General features: G+C 47.0%; 1 protein-coding gene across 5 annotated transcripts in view; it reads left to right on the top strand.

The window, feature by feature from the left end:
- PRDM1 (PR/SET domain 1) overlaps positions 1–19859 on the top strand; it is a 109788-nt gene that overhangs the window by 82971 nt on the left and 6958 nt on the right. For 2 of the 5 annotated variants that reach the window (XM_035322553.1, XM_035322552.1), the window contains exons 4-6: positions 4950–5198; positions 11934–12053; positions 15183–15435. In XM_035322553.1, coding sequence (XP_035178444.1) covers positions 5016–5198; positions 11934–12053; positions 15183–15435 — 556 coding nt within the window. In that variant the 5' untranslated portion in view covers positions 4950–5015. Of the gene's footprint in view, positions 1–3286; positions 3582–4557; positions 4690–4949; positions 5199–6451; positions 7265–11933; positions 12054–15182; positions 15436–19859 lie in introns of those variants that run through there. The other 3 variants (XM_035322555.1, XM_035322554.1, XM_035322556.1) reach the window with 3 other exon arrangements.

Here is a 19859-nt window from a genome sequence, read left to right as displayed (position 1 = left end):
TCCTTATAGGCAGTCCCATGCTGGAGTAGTCCAGGGCATACAAAGCCTCTGAGATCATATCTGAAGCCTATAGGCTGTGTTTTGCAAAGGTCAGGCCACTGTGTGAGAAGAAGGCTTCAGCCCGTCCCATCACACAGTCGCTGGGCTGTGCTGGGTGTCTTTCCCTGGGCTCCGGCAGTGGCCACGTTTTCAGAACCGCGGCCCCGAAAAGTGAGCGTATCTCAGCAGAGCTTGAAAGAGGCTCTTCTGCGAGTTTTCTTTCTCAGTTGGCTTTTGAAAGATGTGCAGTCGTGCGACTACATCGTGTACCTTCCCCGAGTAATGACCACAACTGGTCCCCAAATGTTTACCAGCACAAGGATGCCTACATGCAGGAAGTGGGAAATGGGGGTGGGTCTGGTAGTTACCCTTGATGTGGTCAATCTGCCACTGACCTTGTTTGGGGAAGGGGAAGGGGAGGATGTGAAAATGAGACTGCGCTTTAATCTCTCGTGTGCATTTTATCTCCCCTCCGACTTTCTGAAGCAGTTTCATCTATTAGAGCCAGCTCCCTTCCCTCCTTCTTCCCCTTACAATTACAGCTCTCGCAGGCGCAGGGAGAACAGCAGCAGCAGCAGCAGCTGAGGCTGAGGCGCGCCGGCTTGTTGTTGAGCTGAAGTGGTGATAGCATCAAAGGAAATGGATGGGGATTTCTGAGATCAGAGCTGTTAGGGCCATTCATGATTTGTTGCCAGGCTGAAAGCTGCTGCAGAGAGAGCTGCCTAAGAAATGCTGATTAATAAGGTAATTGAGGTTTTCTATGAGCGAGAAGGAAAAAATGAAAATGTGACTAAAAATGTTCTTTTTTGAAATGAACAACATTTTGAGATTGCACATTCCAGACAATAGCAGCTACTGGTATGAAAGATTTTTATAAAAGAGCAGAGAACTGCTGGTTGAGTAGGGCGTCTTTTTATGTTTCTCTGTTAAGGAGGAAGGTCAGAAGGTCAATCTATATATTTCTTTAATAGCAGAGATTCTTTTACGATTCTGACTTCGGCACACATTCTTAGCAATTTGTTTCTGTCTCTTCTTTCTTGATAAACTCACTTTTATTCCAGATCAGACACTGCTAGGCTAGCCCTGCGTGCCAGCGAAATCCCTTCTGCACCACTGCAGTTCTGGGCTCAGGCTGCTCTCGGCTTCGCTGAAACACCTGGAGCTAATTTGGGGCTAGCCTCAGAGTGTGCCACGGAGTTATTTGAAGTCCGTGTGCTGCACGGGCTGCCCTCACCTCCCCTGGCCCTGGGGAGAGAACCGTACTGACCTGCGATATTGGCATCCTCCTGTCATCCTGATGGATATTTCACCTCATCTGATCTGATCTGTTCTCTGCCTCCTCTTCTCCGGCCCCAAAAGCATTCTCAGTTCCTTGAAAGAGAGATTTGCTTTTCTCCAGCTTTCCTTCACATTAAGGAGATCAGGCTCTGAAGGAAACGCATCAACCCTTTTTTTTTTTTTTTTTCCTTCTTGCACCCCCTCCTTTCTTTTTTCAAGCTAACAGGGAAGTGAAAAGCTCTGAAACAGCTGCCTCTCAAAGTGAGACTATTTTTTGGTAAAATAATCACCTTCAGTATGACTACATTGTTTTTCTGTTCTATGCGGTGTGACTCAGCATCAGTTAATTAACCCAATCAAGTAGGCCGGATTTCTCTCCTTTAATGAATGGTTCTTCCTACTTCAGAGCCTTCCTAGACCTCGTTTTGGATGTGCCTCGGTTTTACTGTGTATATCCAATTACGTTTATATCCCGCAGCCCAGTGCTCGGGCCACCTCTCTTGTGGAATTACGCAGGGGTGGAAGTGAAGCCAGGACACTCGCTTGCGAGCAGTTGCCCTACTTATGTCTGCTGCCACGAGCCCTCCTGTGCTAGAGCCTTCGGAAGGTCTTTACCCAGGTATACTATTCTCGGCATCGCAGGCCAAAAATGGCAAGTAAATCCTTTTCGCCCGTCTTTTTATCAGGGGGAGGAGGAGCAGGTTAAGGGAAAGGGATGTGTGTACACCTGTCAGAGAGACTGACAGGCATCTGGCTGCAAAGATCGTGCTCTTTCCTCCTTTCTTTTTCCTGTAAAGAAACGCATAATGACCCAATCACCCCGAAATACAAGTGTGTGTTTGTTTAGAAGAGGAATGTGAAACAAAGTGTTGGGGAAGCAGTGAGAAATATGTTTGCAGACATGATACAAGAAGGCAAAGTAGGAGAGTTGCCTCTCGGTGAACCAGCTCGTGTTTGCAGTGGGCTATGGATGGCTATAAATGGAGCTGTGCATCATTGTTCCTCTGGGCTGGAGGATTCCTCACTGAAGGGACAGGACCACTGAAGGAAGTAAGGCATCTGGTTGTTGTGTAATGAGAAGCAGGAATGCTCTTAATAATAAACAAACAGGACATTGTATGCCATCATCACAGGATGTCCTTCCTTCAGCCAACATGCTGACTTGGGTCGGAGGAAGAAATGGGGTTCAGGGTCCACTAATTACTATACCACCCCTCCTTCCACGGCCAGCACGCTCCCAGATCATCCCTTGCCTGTTGCCTTTCACAAGGACCAGTGCTGATTTTTTTTTTCTTTTTACCACACTGCAAAAGAGGTGTCAAGTTTTAAAATGCCACCTGCTTTGTCTTTCTCTCCCGAGCTTCCCTGTTGTTATGTTGGGAGAGGGAGATTTTATTTAAAGGAAGAAACGGAGGGGTTTTTCCTCATTCCTTTCACAAACATTGATTAGAAGGAGGGTCTAGAAAGGCATAAAGTCAAAACAACGAGACTCCTGGATTGGGCATATCAAAATTCGGTAATCTCTCAGATTTGACAGTAGGGGCTTTAAATCAGAGTTTCAACCCCCTGCTCTGTAACCTGGAAGGCATTTGGAGGTGCAAGTTTTAGAGCATCCTGTATACTTAAAGGGGGGGGGGGGAGTGAAACGGGGACCTTTGGGGCTGTGATCTTCAAACAACACAAGAAAAAATAATGAATGTCTGGGAATAAGAGGGGTGTCCCCGCGTGGGGAAGGGGTCCCCTCGTGGGGAAGGGGTCCCCTCGTGGGGAAGGGGTCCCCTTGTAGCATAAGCAGCGGCTGCTCCCGGCTCTCCCCTGCCGTGCGGTCCTGCTGGCCGGTCAAAAAAAGAGCAAAAAACCTCCGAGAAAGGGGCAAAAGGAGCAAAGCGAGCCGCGTTTGCCCGGCTCGGCGCCGAGGGCTGGGGCCGCAGGTATCGCCCCACCTCCCGCGGGCGGCCGGCGGCGCACCAGCCGGGCGGCTCATTGGGAAGCCGGGGCAGGGAGGGAAGGGGAGCGGGCTGCCGAGAGCTTTGCTGTCGCACTCAGCCCTCCAGTGTTTCCGAGAGGCAAGAGCAGCGAGCGCGGCGGGCAGCACCTGTCTGCGGCGGGAGGAGGAGCGGCAGGGAGCGGAGGCGCTAGGTGTGAGTCAGTCTCCCGGGGACCCAGCGGCTGGAAGGAAGGAGAAATGTTTACTCGGTAGATATGAGCCAGGCTCGCCTCGGACGGTGGGCTTCTGCGGGGAAACGCTCGCCGACTCAGCCCCGGTAAGGATCGCGATGCCGCCGACCCGCCGCCGGGCTCGGCCCTTCCCCTACCGGGGGGAACCGGGGGGACCGGGGGCTGGGGGTCGGCTCCCCGCCGGGACGAGCCCGGTCCCGGCTCCCCGAGCTCGGCGGCGGCTCCCCGGGGGTTTTCTCTCGGAGCCGTCCCCGCCTCGGCACGCTCCGAGGCTGCCGGTGCTGTCCCCGGGGGGCAGCGCCCCCGGCCCCCTCCAGCCCTTGCCCGGCGCCCCCCGGCCCCCGGCTCGGGGCTTTGGGAGCTCCTCTCCCCGCCGTGCCTCCTGCCGGGAATTTGGCTGCCTTTGCCGAGAAGGAAAAAAACAAAACAAAAAGGACAGGAAAAGAAGGGAAGAGCTCGGCTGCCCGGCTGCTCGCCGTTCCCGGCGCAGGCACGGAATCTGGTCCTTTATTTACCTTGCGGATACAGCGTCCTGCTACCTGCCCGGCGCTGTGCGCCCTCACACAGCTTTTGCCCCGGACAGAAAGGGGCAGGGGAGGAGGACTTAAAGGAATTTATCTTGCGAGGAATCCTACTCAGTGCTTTGAGCGAGTAATTCTCGGAGGCGCCGTCAAAATCAAAAGGGATACAACAACTTTTTTTTCTCTTTTTCCTTTTTTTTTTTTTTTTTTTTTTTTTTTCCCGCTCCTTTTCTTTTCCTTTCTTTTTTTTTTTTTTTTTTTTTGGTCCCCGGGAATATGTTGCTTTGTGAAGGGCTGTCGTTGCAGTGATGCTGGCAGGATGTCGGCTCTCTCAGCCTCCCATGCCAAAGGATAAGGGGACGTCAGGAGGAGGAGGGGGGGGGGCAGGTTGTTTTGAAAGTTGTTTGTGTGTTGAAAGCCGGTGGGAAAGTTCAGGCTTCCCCATTTGGAAAAGGCAAGGCTGGGTTCCGCTCTTCCAACATGCGCTTTCCATTTTTAGCTTCATTCAGACGCAGACAGCAGCTCCTTTCCTCTTCCTCTCCTTGTTTGTGACACTTTTCTGAGGCAGCCTTTCCACAGGCAACTAAGTGGTCTCGCGGCCATGACCCCGCGTTTTCTTCAGCATGGAGTACTTTTTTTTCCTCTGAGGCATTAAGGAGAGGGTCTGAAAAAGGTAAAGCAGTTGTCAGCCTAGGGATTTTTTTCCTCTTTTGTTTTCGTTCCCTCCTTGCTATTACCGAGGCTGGCATTTTAAGGCGCTGCTTCAGTCAGAGCAGCTTAGTTTACACTGCTTTTTGGCTATTACTCAACTGTACCAACTATCCTGCGTACGCTTTTAAAGTGTCACAGACTACTGTATTAGTCACGCTGTCTCAACGGAAACCACAACACTGAAGGACAATGAGGATTAAAGGCTGTTTTCTTATTTTCCAGGCTGCTACACAGTGTAGCTCGGACGCTGTGAGTTTCAAGAATCTGGTGAAAGGGAGAGAGTGGACAATGAAAATGGACATGGAGGATGCTGACATGACTCTGTGGACAGAAGCCGATTTTGAAGAGAAGTGCACATACATTGTAAACGACCACCCATGGGATCCCAGCGCCGACGGAGGCACCCTAACTCAGGCAGAGGCTTCCTTGCCAAGGAACTTGACTTTCAAATACGCATCGAACTGCAAAGAGGTAAGCGGCAATGCTCTGGGGAAGGTTGGAGTCAGATGAGCCAAATCACGGCGCTTTGGAAAGCGTGCGCTCACCCTGGCTTCCACTCTTTAATGCACGCACGCACGCACCACCACCACCACCAAATGCTGCCCACCGACTTTTCAGAGAGGACCCTTATATTGCTTTTAAGAAGCTGTGAACTGGTCATCTGTCCTGTAGTATTTTCACTGGAACCCACAGCCAGCCTGTCCCTGAAGCCGGGTCTGTACCAATTCGCAAACAGTTAAATTTTCACACAATTTGAGCAGCATCTGAATAAGCATATTTAAACTGTGGGGCAGTTCTCTGTGCCAATTTCTAGACTGCTGTTTGCCAGGACCATTCATTGCCTCTGGCTCAGAGATTAAAGTGCCTCGGTTGTCCAATAAATAGCTTTAAAAAAAAAGTAAAGGGAAAAAAAAACAAATTCCTGGAAATGTGTTTAATTATTTCTTTTTGTTTTCCCTTTGGTTATGAAATTGCTTTATTCTTTTCATGAGCTTGCTGTGTTCCTGACTTCCTAAATTCTTAAAAACACCGGCATATCGATTAAGGAAGTGATGGTAGAACTGCAGCAAGTTTGACAGCAGGATGGCCGTAGCTTAAATTAACTTGTGTTTATCTGGGACAGTATCTCCACTGGTAGCTGGCCGTGCGAGTCCGTCCTATCCTTGTCCCTGGAGTGGGTACATTCTTTGTTGTTGTTTCAGAAGGGCTGGAAAGAAATGAGCCCGGATGAGCAATTTGGTTTTGTGTTTACTCCTTCATATAGAGTAGCTATTATAGCTAGGTGTGATGTTCGGCAGGGTAATAACCCAGGGGACAACCCTTCATTTCTCCTTGTGCTGAGACTTGTGGTATAGCAGCTATTACCTGTGCTTCTACTTTGGCTAAACACACTGACCACAGAGCTGAAAAGAAGAGGTACACTCATCCGTGTCTATCAAATATTTCCTTCCAGAGCAGGTACTTGTTTAATCCTGCAGACAGAAATAGGGCCGGACCCCCGGCTGGAGGGTATTGGCACCTCGGAATTTAGCTTGGCAGCGCCTCGTACGATGCCTGGAAGTTTTGCTAAGAGGTTAAAGCTAAATTCCCATGTAAAATCACTCTTCTCTTCGCATCTGCCCTGCCCTGCCCCGCAGAACTTGGCAGAGGGAGGAAGCGCTCCTGAAAAAAAAAAAAAAAAAAAAAAAAAAAGCACAAACCTTGTTTTGCCTTATTGCATCGGGAGACAGGCCTTGCTTTGGGGGGAGAGAAAGCTGCGGCTCCGCGTGCGATGCAGAGCAAGCTCTGGGCTGTCCGGGCAGCCGCCCGGGGACGGGCTGGCTGCTCAGGCTGCTGGCTCTGGTTCTGCTGCCGCGGCAGCGGGCGTCCGAGGAGCTTTCAAAATTCCCAGTGGTGTGTTTGGAAACACCAGCGTGCAATTTCCTCGCACTGTAGCTCAGCTCACTGAATCAGGGTGGGAGGATTGCTATGATCTCCGTATAGGAGGTGGGGGGAAAGAAAAGTCTTTGAGAGATTCCTACTTCTGCCTTGTCAAGCGTGACCCATACAGCTCCTTGCTAGTGGGAGTCTGAATATAGGACATCCTCCTTTTGTTCTCCCAAGCTCTCCGTGCTCGTTTATTTGCACCGAATAGCACCTACCATCAGGAGCAATAGCAACTTCTGAGCCCTGGCGATTTCTAATATAGCCCTGAAAGAAAGGGCCTTTCTTTTTTCTTTTTATTTAAATGTGAAAGCTCCTGTGCTGTAACTGTATGGACAGGTCACTCATCTGCTGCTTGTCTGCGGGGTGAGATAGCTGCAAACGGCATAACCCTCTTGCCTTCTCGCAGCTCCCGATGTGAAGCATGATTTTTTTCTATCTGCCTTACAAGTTTGATTTTGTTCAGTGGGATCAGGACTGGGTGTGTGTTGCGCTTAGACACTGGCATCTGTGGGGTCAGAGAGGGAGCCTGATCCTGGTTTTGACCTCATGGAAAACCACTGGCATCCTGACAGCCCGATAGGGTGGGTTTTTTTCACTCGCAACAGGATGAGGTAAGACTTCGGGGGATGCATGCGTGCGTGTTTGCCAGTGGATTTCAGATGTGAGCTGTCTTCATTGTTACTTTCGGGAGAACTGTGGCTTCATCTGGCTGAGAGTTTTAAATGCTGAGTCAATTTATTGACAAAAACATATATAATACATCGCTTGTGAAACGCTAAATGCTGTCATGATTAGATCATGGGCTGCTAAGGCTGTCATGATTAGCACAGTATCTCCATTTGGAGTAGGAAAAGTACTGCGTGCCTGCCTAGGAGGGAGGAAGTACAGCTGCTGTTGTTTGGGGAGGGTTGCTTTCTGTGTTTCTTTTCCTTGCATGCTTTGTCAAGCAAGTAGCGCCTCTGTAAAGGTCTACTGAATTTGCAAGGGAGTCCGTGACACACCATACTCTTGTTTATTCTTGGATCTTGATCGGGGATTTTTCTGAAGGACACATTTTTCATTATGAGTTCACAGTATGTGTCAGCATTTTGAAAAATGAATTACTACTGCTTGTAACATTTTAGGCTGCTAGATTTACATGAAGGCATTTATTTATTTCTATGTGTGAATTATTTATCTTTGCTCCAGTTCTCGCAGTTGACAAAAAATGATGAAACACGGTGCCAAAATCATGCTCTAGCAGGCCATACATGAAAGTCCTTTTCATATGGACATTTAAAAGCTTTTTTTTTTTTTGGATATTTTTTCCCTTTGGTCGCAGTCCTTAGAGGGCAAACAGCCCTTCTTGACACCAAACACCAGTTATTCTGTTGAATGCTGCTAGTGCCCCATCCTGGTCCGTGAGTTTGACAGGGGGAAACCTCTCTTGGCAAACCCATGACTTGTTGCATTTCTCCCATAAGGGATGGACGCCGCATTCTGAAGCGGTGATTTGGAACTGTTGCCAAGTGTACCCGTCTGACCTCAGAGACTTGCTCTCGTGCACGGCTTTTATTTTATTTCTTTAATATACAATCAGAGAGGAAGCAGTCTGGAAGCATTTCCTCTCATGGCATCCCTTTTAGAAAAGTGCTAGCTGAGTAAAGGGGTTGAATTTATGTGGACTTATGCAACTGTAAATCTTGTAGTGAAGAAAAATCTATGTTGTTCCAGGGCACACGATGGCCTGCCCTGATTTACATTTAGAAAATACTGTTCACAGTGCGCTGAAGCCGGTGAGGTTTATTTCACTCTTTTGTCCTTGTTATTTTTAAAGCAATTTATTGGCCCCATTGCAAAACACCCTCCCCTTTCAGAATTCATAGGGGTTGTTGTTTACTTCCAGTGCACTCCACACAAAGATGTAGGAGTGTTGGTCTCTTAAAGTGCTTTTTAATACCAAATTCAGACTCAGACCTGCTCTTTCTCGTCCGGGAGCTGCGGGCTGGTCGGGATGCGCGCTGCAACCCATTCAACCCACCCCACTGATGAAGATAGATATGCTGAGATGGCAGAGAGGTCAGCACTGCCCATAAAGCATCCCCTGGAAGGGCTCCCGTGGGGTCGGACGAAGCATGGGAGCATTGAAATGTCTCAGCAGGAGGGCTGGTGGCCGGCGCGGCGGCTCAGCCCCCGGCGCTGCATTAGGACCCTGGTCAGTTCCAGGGACGCGGCCGTCCCTGGGCTGGGTGCTCCCCGCCACGCAGCCCCCGTGCCCCCGTGTACCGGGCTCCTTCCCTGCAGCCCCCCGTCAGGGTGCAGCCGCTGTTTCTTCCCACCGTGGGCACCCCCTTGGCAGCGTGGGTCCCTGCTGCGCATCCCCGTCCCGCAGCGCCGGGAGCTGGTGTTAATCGTGGTGATGTTCGGGTTTGATTTAACCTTCGTGGTACAACTGATGTTGGAGTGAAAGGAGAAAAGTGTCAGAGGCCTGCTTGCAGGAGTGCTAAAAGTTTTTAAGTAGCTATAGCTTGAGAAGAGAGGGGATAAGTGTTTGTAGGTAGAGAAGATGGTGTTCTGCAAATAGCGTCGTGCTCCCTTCCTGCATGGTTCCGGCACGGCACGCTTGCAGAGGCTGCATAAGGGCAGTAGGCTTTTATTTGCGCAGGGAGAGCTCAGGCCACGCTCCTCTGTGGTTCCCTGCCTTGAGACTGTTTCACAAGGTCTCATCAGAGAGGGAGAAATGTGCTGAAGGACACCTGGTGGACACAAGTCTGAAATGCCTCTCTGCAATGGCTTATCGGCAGCCGGGAGCCAGCTTCCCCTCAGGCTTGATGTGGGGCTCCTTCGCTGCTTTGCCTACAGCCCTCGGCAGCTCTGTACTTCGTGGGCTCCTGTTGAGCATCCCATGAAGCCACCACGGTGGGGCGGGAGCCCCTTTTGGCTGTGCAAGGGGGTCTGATGGTGGCGTGGAGCCCTGCGCTGGCTTGGCACTGATGGTGCCCGTCTCGTGGAGGGTAGCCCTCCTCAAACACAGTGGCTGAGCTCCTGGGGACACAGCAGAGGCCAAGAATCACTGATCAGAAAGCAACCCTTGGTTAAAAGTCAGCTGGGCAGCTTTAGAGCAGTTTAACAAAGCGCCCAGAACATCTTCTGCCAAAACACCCTTCCGATAGGTAGGGGGTGAGAAGCTGCCTTCATGTTCTGCCGCACCAGGGGAGAAGCAAACGCTGTATCTAAGGTGGATATCAAAAAGTATCTGCTGTGTCAGAGCCACCAGTGCACAGCGAGTGTTTCAAGTTGACTAGTTCAAGGAGTGACTTCTAGAGATTCTGAGAATTTCATTAAAGTCATTTTAATTAAGGGCAAGATATTTTAAAACCGTGAAAAGAGACTCAGGCTACCTCGCAGTCAAACTGGTAGGGTGTGCTGTAGCTTGGTTGTGAACTTTTCTTGAGAGGCCAGATGGATGTAAATGAAGATATATGGGGAAGATGAGAAGAACATCTGCCTTTTTCAGCTCTCTATGAGAAATGCACAAGCAAGACAAAAATAAAACCCAGCCACTGAGCTTGTTTCAGCTTGTGGTAGGTGTAGGAAAATTTCTGGAAGTCCCTTTTCTCTCTCTTCAGTCCAGATGCACAGATCAATGGAGCATTTAAGTACCTCTACTGTTGACGTTATTTTTTTGGTGTGGTGTTCTGACACACATGTTAAAACACAGACAGGCACAAACAACAACCACACCACATACACCCAGCAATCTGCTTCCGGGTGGATTATCTCCTTGATGCTGTGGCTGTTATTTGTTCCCTTTATTTTGACATCTAACGTGAAATTATGCTGGGCACTAGTTGTTTACTGGGATTTTTAAGCTTAACCAGTACACAGACAAGTATTTCTCTGTCTCTCTTCCTCTCTCACACTGAAGGTGAGACAACAGAAGAAAATGTAGCATGAGAAAATCACAAGGCTCAGCTAATTTGTGTAGTGGTGCCTACAGCCCAAGGTTTTTACTGTCCTTTGCCAGAAGGGCTGTTACAAAGAAAATAAAAGCTCGCAGAAGTGAGCTATCTGCAGGGTTTGATGCCTGCTAATCTGCTTTGGTAAGAACCTTGATTCCTTGCTGAGTACAGACAGCAGTAATCCCCATTCTCAGTGTTTATCAACAACCTCTGCTATTACCGTCTTGTTCTGAGATCGTAGTGAGTGAAAAGACAATTTTTAAGTGGCAAGACGTGTGAAGGGGACATGGTTGATACATTTTGCCATAGAAGTTTTGTTACAATACTGAATTAATGGGCTTTTTACCTTCCTTTTTCTCCCCATCTGAGAAGCAGAACCAATCTTGCAAAGTCTTGGGTTTTTTGGTTTACAGAATTGCCGGTTTTAAAACATTCTTTGACTATATTGAATTTAAGAAGATTGCTGAGGAACAGAGAGAGACAAAACCAATAACTCAGCAGTGTTTTGCAAAGGGTTACTCTAAGGCACGTTCTTCTGAATAATGATGAATTGCTTCCTGATTTGTGGTCAGTGACTTTTTTTGGTATAATTACTGTCAAGAAGGAAGCTGAACAACTCGAGTACATTTCTTAGACCTAGCATAGTGGAGCATTTTCATCAAAACCCTTACGCCTTTTTGACCAAACCCACTTGACATGTGTTACCGGAACTGCTGCCTCCTTTTTATAAAAGAGGGTGATCTGTGAGTACATGTCCCAAAGCCATTTCGTATTCTGTTTTGTATGCCACCGCTGATGAGAGGATTGTAGGTCTTTTTTTGTTGTTCTCCTTTTAGCTATCAGGAAGGGTACAGAGTGAAAGGGAGGGGAGGGGGGTGAGGTTTCATTTTGACCTGGAGGGGCAGTCATTCCAATTCCTAACTTACTAGAATAGTTGGCTGTGATAGCTGTGAAGTGATTGATAGTTCTTGAATATTTTTGTTTGCTGGAACTACACTTTTGGGGGTTGCCTTTGATAGGAAAAAATAACTTTTGAAGGTATTTGACAGTCTGTACATTTCGTTTACTGTTTCTTCTTGTAACTCTATTTCCACAAAACAAAATTTTCAGGCTGTATTCTCCTTCGTCTTCTACATGCTTGGTAAGATGTTAGTATCTAACAAACCTGCTCATTATCATGTACAATGTGGTTTTTAAGTATTTCTGTTTTGCTGAGCTGTCACTAAAAATTTGTTGCATTAGTTGTTTAGCCTTCTAACTTTCGGGGGGCAGGGGAGAGGAAGGAAAAAATTTCGATTTCTGCTGGCAGTGGACTGACCCTGTGCTGCTCTCCTTGTAGGTCACTGGAGTTATAAGCAAAGAGTACATCCCAAAAGGAACGCGCTTTGGACCCCTGGTAGGAGAGATCTATACCAGCGATACGGTTCCCAAGAATGCGAACAGAAAATACTTTTGGCGGGTAAGCAGGAAAAAACAGCACCATGTTGTTGCAGTAAGCAGATCACTAAATGAGTACAGCTGAAAAGCTGGGTCACTTCCTGCTTCAGACCTGCGTGAATGCAGGGGGCAACTTCTGTATGCTGCTGCCACGCACAAGCAGAGTGCATGTGGTGAGCTGAGTAAAAGCCTGGCTTGTCTTGGATGTAGGGGCTCTGTGGGTGGAGAGAGCAGGGGAGATGCCCAGCCCTTCCTGGCTGTGTCCCCTGAAACAGATCGGTGCTTGATCGGATAAAGAAATAGCTCTGCTGCTGGCTGTAGGGGCAGGTTATTTTGCATTTCTTCACGTGAAATGTTCACATGACAGAAAGACATTCTTGTTTATGTAAATGTCACTTATGCCTGATTTTTCCAGCTATTAAGAAGCTGTGAAAGTACTTGCATTTTTTTTTTTTTTTTTTTTTTTATTTTTTTCTGGAATCATGGTATATTTTATAGCATTTTTTCCTGGGTGTTGAATAGAACTACTATAACACAGAGGTGGTGATCTTCAGCATGTATCTTTCAAGTTGTAGGCTTTTCTAGTATGCTTCAGAAAGTGTTAAAAGAGCAGCCCATGGATTTTAGCGAAGAGATAATTCATTAATGGCAAACAAACATTAGAAGTGATGCCTAATTCCTACTTTGCATTATAAGCTGGAAGAGAGCAACAGCCGACTTGTTTTGGCTTGGGACTTCTGTGCTGGGGAATATGCTTCCAGTTTATCAATTAACATAATCCTCAGTTTCCTTTGCAGACCCATTATTAATTGTTAGAGAACATTCCTTCAGCCCCGTCTTCTCCCATGGATTTGTTTTGCTGCCTTCTAGCCATTTAGGTTGTGTCTAAATCAGTGGATTTGGGAGTACATCCAAGCCTCTGTGCCCAGGTGCCTGCCTGCCATAGCAACATCCCAACCTCACATCCAGGTGAAACCCAGGGCAAGCACCAGCATTCCTCACACCCCGCTCTTCCTACCTAATTGCATCATTTTGGTTTTCTCAGATCGTCCCCATGCGATGTAATACAGCATTGCACAGGCAGTAATTTGCATGAGTGTTCTTGCAAAGCAGGCAGCTGTTTTCGCATTCATAAGGCTACGGAAATTTTCTTTTAGCTGAAGTTTTTGGGAGCTTGTGTCTGATGTAGAAAAGGATTGGTGTGCTCTCCTAGCCCTGCCAGTGATACTGCAGACTCTGAGGAGAGGGGCTGCTAGCCATCTTGCTTCATTCATACCTGGCAGCGAGAAAGATGACATCACTTTCATGATGTGATTTTAAGCCTGAATGCGGGGGGATCCTCGGGAATAATATCCTAGGAGCCATCTAAGTGTCATTAAATTCCCTGTTGTAACCTCTTGATTGATGCAAGGCATGCTGCTGCACCAGAGATTAATTCTTTCCTACGGGTCTGAAGCAGGCCTGCATATGGAAAGGAAAATGTGGGAGATGGCTTCTTCCCGCTTGTCACCGAAGGAAGGCATTCGGGGCTTGCTGGTGGGAGCGGGAAGACCCGCGACACACGCGGGGGGACGCTCGAGGCGAGCGGGGCCGCCCGGGGCCACCGTCATTTCTGGGAACCGCGCTGTGACTCAGCACATCTGCCCTTGTCTTCCTCAGAAGAGGTGGGAGCCGGTGGGGCGGCGGGGGCGTACGCCGACCCTCGCCGGGCCCGATCCACCATCCCGTCCCATCCCATCCCCAGCTCCGAGGAGCGGCTGGGGCAGGCGTCGAGCGCCGTAGCCCCGCGCCGTTCCTGGAAGTTTGCGAGCGGAGCAACCTGAAGGCTCCTCTTGAGACAGCAGAAATTCACCCGGCTCCCTTCCATTTTCTCATAACAAACACACCGCAAAATCTCTCGCAGGCCGCTTTGATGAGGCCACATGTATTTCCCCCTTCTCAGTTTACAGGAAGTTACTCTTAAAGAAAGTGATTCTGGTGTTTACGGCCCGCGTTAAAGGGCAAGGCCGCCTCGCCCCTCTGCGCCCGCGGCTGTCGGGGAGGCGAGGAGAGGGCCCGGCAGACCCCATCCCCGCGGATCCCTGTGCGGGTATAAAGGCAGGATCAGGCTGCCCAGTGTTTTTCTCCCCAGGAAGAGCTGTATCTCCCCTTCCCAAAGACATTTCCTGCCTAGGGAGGCTGGTCTTTGGGCAGGCTTCTCCCTTTTGTTTGCCTGGTCATTTATTTGGTGAAACTGGGAAAGCCCGTTTCATCCAGCGCAGAGCCACTTCTCCCCAAGAGCAAGGGATGTGTCCTTAACAAACGTGTCTCCTGGAGTTTTTTTTTTTTTTCTTAATACTTCTCTTATTTTCCCTTTTTAAGAAACAGTGGCTTCTCCCACTGGTTGGGACTTTCTCCCCCAAGCTGCTGAGCAGCGTTTAGCTCCACATTTTCGTTCCTCTCTGTGGAACAAGCCAGAGCGTGTCCCTCGATAGGAAAAGTGACTTCTCATCGACTGGCCCCTTTCCAGGTCTTCGCTAAGTTATGGCAGGTGAAGTTCATCTCTGCCTCGCCCAGCCTTTCTACAAAAGGGCTACAGTCCAACTATGAGCAAGTGTTGCTTTAGGACTCTGGGGGGGGTGGAGGATGTTTGCATAGTTTAAACCTTTGGGCGGGGGTGGTAGGAAACTGCAAGTACAGAGGCCATAGAAAAAGGCGAGAAAGACTCTGACGTAGCACAGCCAGTCAGTCTTATACACAGGTGACTCAAAGCATTAATGCAAGCACGCACTCAGACCTGCAGTCATTAGCATCACCCACTTGTTCATCATAGCACCAGGAAAAGGACTCTAAGGCAGATTGTTCACGCAGGGAGAGTACTTTGTGTTTCAGATTTTGTGTCTGATTTGTCCACACTAGCCGAGACGCACAGGCTGAGTAGAAATGGAAAAGGTAGCTGTGTACTTCTTGCCTTTGAATAAGCACTTCTTTTCTTAACCCAGAGGATATCATACTTGGAATAGGAAGAAACCCAGCTTGAATTCTTACTTCAGAAATATCTGCTCAGGTTTTTTTTCTATAAAAAAAGCTTATCATTTTTCCACTCTGGACTCTGTGCACACGTTATATATCATGCATATATATAATCATAGGCACTTCCTCTCTGTTCCAGATCTATTCAGGTGGTGAGCTTCACCACTTCATTGATGGATTTAACGAGGACAAGAGCAACTGGATGCGTTATGTAAACCCTGGCTACTCCGTTCAGGAACAGAACTTGGCAGCCTGTCAGAATGGAATGAACATCTACTTCTACACTATCAAGCCCATCCCTGCCAACCAAGAGCTGCTTGTGTGGTATTGCCGAGACTTTGCAGAGAGGCTGCACTATCCCTCCTCCAGAGAGCTGACAATGATGAACCTCAGTAAGTGGATTACAGTATAAACAAAGAATGCTAGTAATGTCTCTTCTGCCTATATGATCTAATAATAAGTTGTATAATTACACAGCTGCATCATCTGTTGTGTCACAGTAGGTAGCTTGGAGTGGAAAAGGGGAATTAAAAAAAAAAAAAAAAAGAGCACAACAGAATGGATCCCTGTGCCTGTTCAAATGTAAACAGATTATCAAAAATCTCAACAGTTACTTTTTTATAATCTGTATATTATCTGATGAAATTCTGGACAGGCAACCTGAAAATATCCTCTCCCTTCAGAACTGTAGATGTTGGTTTACATGCGGACTTTTAAGTCCAGATCTTGTAGTACATTGGGCAAAAATCTGCTTTGATAGCATATACTAAAGGCTTTCCAGTCATTTTTCCAAAGTGCTGCCCTTACTGTACAGGGAAGTGGCCATGTGACTGTCTAGGTGTCTGACAAAAGATGCGTTGACTATATAATGTTCTTCAGGTCTTGTATCTAAGGTTACTTATCTTCTGGGAGCAAACCTCATGTGGTCTTCTCATCTGGTTACTCATATTTTAAGCTCAGAAAATACTTCTGTCCCCATTTCTTGGCTGCATACTGCAGCTTTCATTTTCTGTTCAAAGATAATAGCGGGGGGGAAGAGGTATTTCCAGGAGTTTATCTCTGGGTTCCGCTGTGGTTTCTGACCATTTCCAGCATCAGTGCTCTACTCATAGCATTAATCACTGCATAGCATCTCACCCAGAGCCCCTTGAAGAGAGGGACTGATTCCTGCTGACTTCATATCCAATTCTTAGGCTTCCTTGCCTCCTGTTAGCTGCTCTGAGATCCAGCAGAGCATTCTTTTGTCCTTCTGCCAGAACCTATGCTGAAATTTGAAGCAAAAACTGCAAGTAGAATTTTTTTATGTAAAGGGCTTGGCTGTTATTTGGCAACAAATAATGGGTTATAAAATATCAGTGTTACTTCGGGGTGTCATTAGAGCTGAAATGTAACCCTGCATCATGAAAATGCTGTCACAGATTGAAATTAAGCAAAAGGACATCTGTCTTCCATGAATGTCTCCCTTTCACCAGGTTTTGGTCTTCCTCTTTCCCTACTAAATGTAACACACTATAGAAGAAAATTTACTTTCTTTTTATAGCAGAGGGAAGAGGAAGAGGGATGTCCTATGCTTCTATATTCCCTGTTCAAGAAATATCTCACTGATTCTGTCATCTTTGCACGTGTCATTCTGACACTCGCTGTGTGGTTTTATTTCCTGATATGCTGAACTGTTGGCCTTATACTGGGGCTTGCAGGTGGGACGAGTCAACAGCATTAAAGGTTCCCATGGATAAGGAGTTTGCAAAGATCTAGCCAGAGATGTTCGGACACTAGCAGGGTGGCTATACAAATACAGACACAATTTACTGCATTGGCTGTTACCTTAAGTTACCTTGCAGGAATAGTGTGGAATGTATTTGCAAAATGTCAACAAATTACCCAGTTACTCTTACTCACGTCAAAACTGGGGCTGACTGGACATGTGCAGAACATCCCATTCTAATAAAAGTAGATTTAATATGTGGATTTGAAGAGACTGGATCTTAAGCAACAATTGTGTAGTTCAGCCTTAACATTAGAAAGGGCACTCTTTCCAGACATTGAGGTTAAAGTATCCCTTCTTCTTTTTGAAGATAATGCTGTATAAACCACTTAGATATTTTATGTTAACCCCTTCCCTGTAAAGAAAATAGCAGTTCAGAAAAATGAGCAACAGTTCTTCAGCTTTTTAAGCATCTTCCGCCATTAGCAATAGCTCTCACTTTTTTATCCTTTGACTTTGTGACAAACATGTTCAGGCCTGAAGCCTAAAGTTAGGCAAGAAACCCTTCACGTACTGGAAGGATTGAGGATTCTTAATGTTTCAGTTCCCTTTCTTGAAAAGTATGAAAAAAAAATCCATAATTCTCTCAAAGATGCTTATTCACTTATGGGTCTGTAGCCACAGCACAGGAGGGGGTGTTTTTCTAGCATTAATACTGGAACCAGATGAGTTTAAAGGAAATGTCAGCACCGTGCAGCTCTCTTCTTCCCCTTCTTCACAGGCCACTTCTAGTTAAATCTAAAATTAGCAAGCATCCCGCTGCCTCTTCAGCCTCTCTTTCTAGCTCGAATTTGGCCCAGGCCTCCAGCATTCACCTATGACTAAAACGCAGAAAGCTTGTCCCTGAAATGTTAACATCCTGCACTGGCTGCAGACATGGGGCTTTGCCCCTTCAAAACACCTTAACACAGTCTTTGAGGGCAAGATAAGTGCTCGGGGGGACTCTTCCACCAGCCACCTCCTGAGGAATGTCCTCTCCAGCTGAAGAAATCAGTGATAATTCAGTGTTTCAAGTGGCATGGCCTCTCTTGGAGGAGCGGCTGAGCATCACCACCTCTCCCAGCTCCTGGCTTCTGGTTTGGGTGTCTTCTGAAGAAGAGAGAGGCAAAGCTGAGTCCCACCAGAAACTGAAGACAGAGCTCCTCCGTGCTGGGCCACACACTGATGGAAGTGCGGGGCAGTGGCACTGCCAGGCCACAGCCATGGCGCACTGCTTCTGGCTGTGTCCCTCCTCCTGTCTGGGGGGTTCTGGTGCCCGCAGGAGGTTTTAGAGGAGCTGTGCCTTGGCTGGTCACCTGGCCGTGGCACGTGAGAGGCTGCCTGGGACACAGATTGATGGAGAACTCCCAGTGTCACCTCAGTTTTACTGACTATAAGCAGGTGCTTTAGGCACCTCAGGGGTTTTGGGATCACAGTCCTGACCTTCCGCACCTCTGATCCTCTCTAAGCACCTGAGCGGAATGGGCCTCTGGGGAAAAATGTATCAGAGAATTTCTCTGGCTTTATTTCCTGTAATTAGTGGCCTCAAAAATGAGAGAACTACCACTTTAGAGCATAAATATATTTACACATCCACATATAACATCTACTTGCCTCTGTAACAGCAAACTTTCAAATTAAAGGTAACTTCTCTAGCGTTAGTTCATTTGCACCGTAGAAGGAAAGCATCTAGATCCAAGACAGCAATTAGGCATGAACTTAGTTACGGGTTTAACCATGTCCTCTGTGTTTTCTTGAATTGAGGCCTTTGACCCAGTCCTTCAGACGCTGAAGCACACACCTACCTGCATGGCCATGATTAGCTCTGAGTGGAGCTACGTAACCTCGAGTAGATGCTAAAGTGCCTGCAAGGGTTGCACAACAGTGGTAGAAGCAAGACTCCAGTCTGTCCTGGGGGAAGAAACTGAGTCTCATTTCAACACATTCCCTTTTCCTTTCTGCCTGTTTTGAGACTACTCATGTTATTTTCTATCAAGGTTTGAGACCTTCACACATTGTGATGTTGTGCGGTAAATGGTTTTAAGTGTGATGGCAAGACTTCTGTGTCCTGCTGGCCAAAAAATTAGTTTTTGATAAATTGTTAAATGTGCTTAACATCATTCCAGTGGACCTTTAGATCAACCTTTTGTCTGTGATAGGCATTTGGCTTAATAAACAGACCAAAGAAATTTGCTTAGGGTTCACCCATAATCTAGCATTTCATTCCTACTTATCATAACAGCATTATTTTGGGAAGGAGGGTGGAGAGCGTAATAGTGGTTTTTTTTTTTATGATTTATTTCTAAAAACAAAATACAATTGCATTGACTCAGGACATGACTATTTGATAATAATGTTCACGTATTGCAATCATATGATGCAACTTCCTGCTATTCATGTCATGTTTGTCTCATCAGTCAAGCACAGGCAGGTGACATCTTATTTTGGTCAAGCTTCAGAAAGAAGTTTGAGTTCAGGGAAGATAATTAGCATATTTAGGAAGCATTTGGCTTTTTTTTTTTTTCATGAACCGTTTTAGTGTGGTCTTACCTAATCTTCTGTATTCTATGAAGGTTAACTTTTTAATGCCTGGTTTTAAAATGTGATCTATTCTTGCTTTCTTTATGCTGGCCCTCATAAATTTGTCGTTAGCTAAAGCACACCCTTCGCTTTCCCTTTTGTTTATGGTCAGTTTCACTTTCTGGTTTTAAAGCTTTTCTGTTTGGGTTGAGAGGAAACATCTGCATTTGTTTAAAAAGTGCCTACTGGAATCTTCAAAAGGGCTGAGGAAAATGATTTTTAAATGATATAAAAGGTTGTCTTTGCAAAACCTGAAGTTGACTTAATACTGAGGATTACTTGAAGGCTCCTTTAAAGTCCTTCTTTGAGCAAAATGTTTTCAAAGGCATGTCACACTACCTTGGACACATTTAGAAAACAGATGATCAAATTATAGACTTCTAAATGTTGGTCTCCATTCTCATTTTGAGTGGAAACACTCTTTGTTTTGCCTACTTCACAACTTCGAGGTTCTCTTTCTACTAGCAAAAGAGGTGCTTTTTTTAGATCGAA

The sequence above is a fragment of the Oxyura jamaicensis genome, chromosome 3 (genome assembly GCF_011077185.1).
Source record: "Oxyura jamaicensis isolate SHBP4307 breed ruddy duck chromosome 3, BPBGC_Ojam_1.0, whole genome shotgun sequence".
NCBI lineage: Eukaryota > Metazoa > Chordata > Aves > Anseriformes > Anatidae > Oxyura > Oxyura jamaicensis.
Note: the sequence above shows the minus strand (reverse complement) of the source record. Positions and strands in the feature narration are given on the sequence as shown.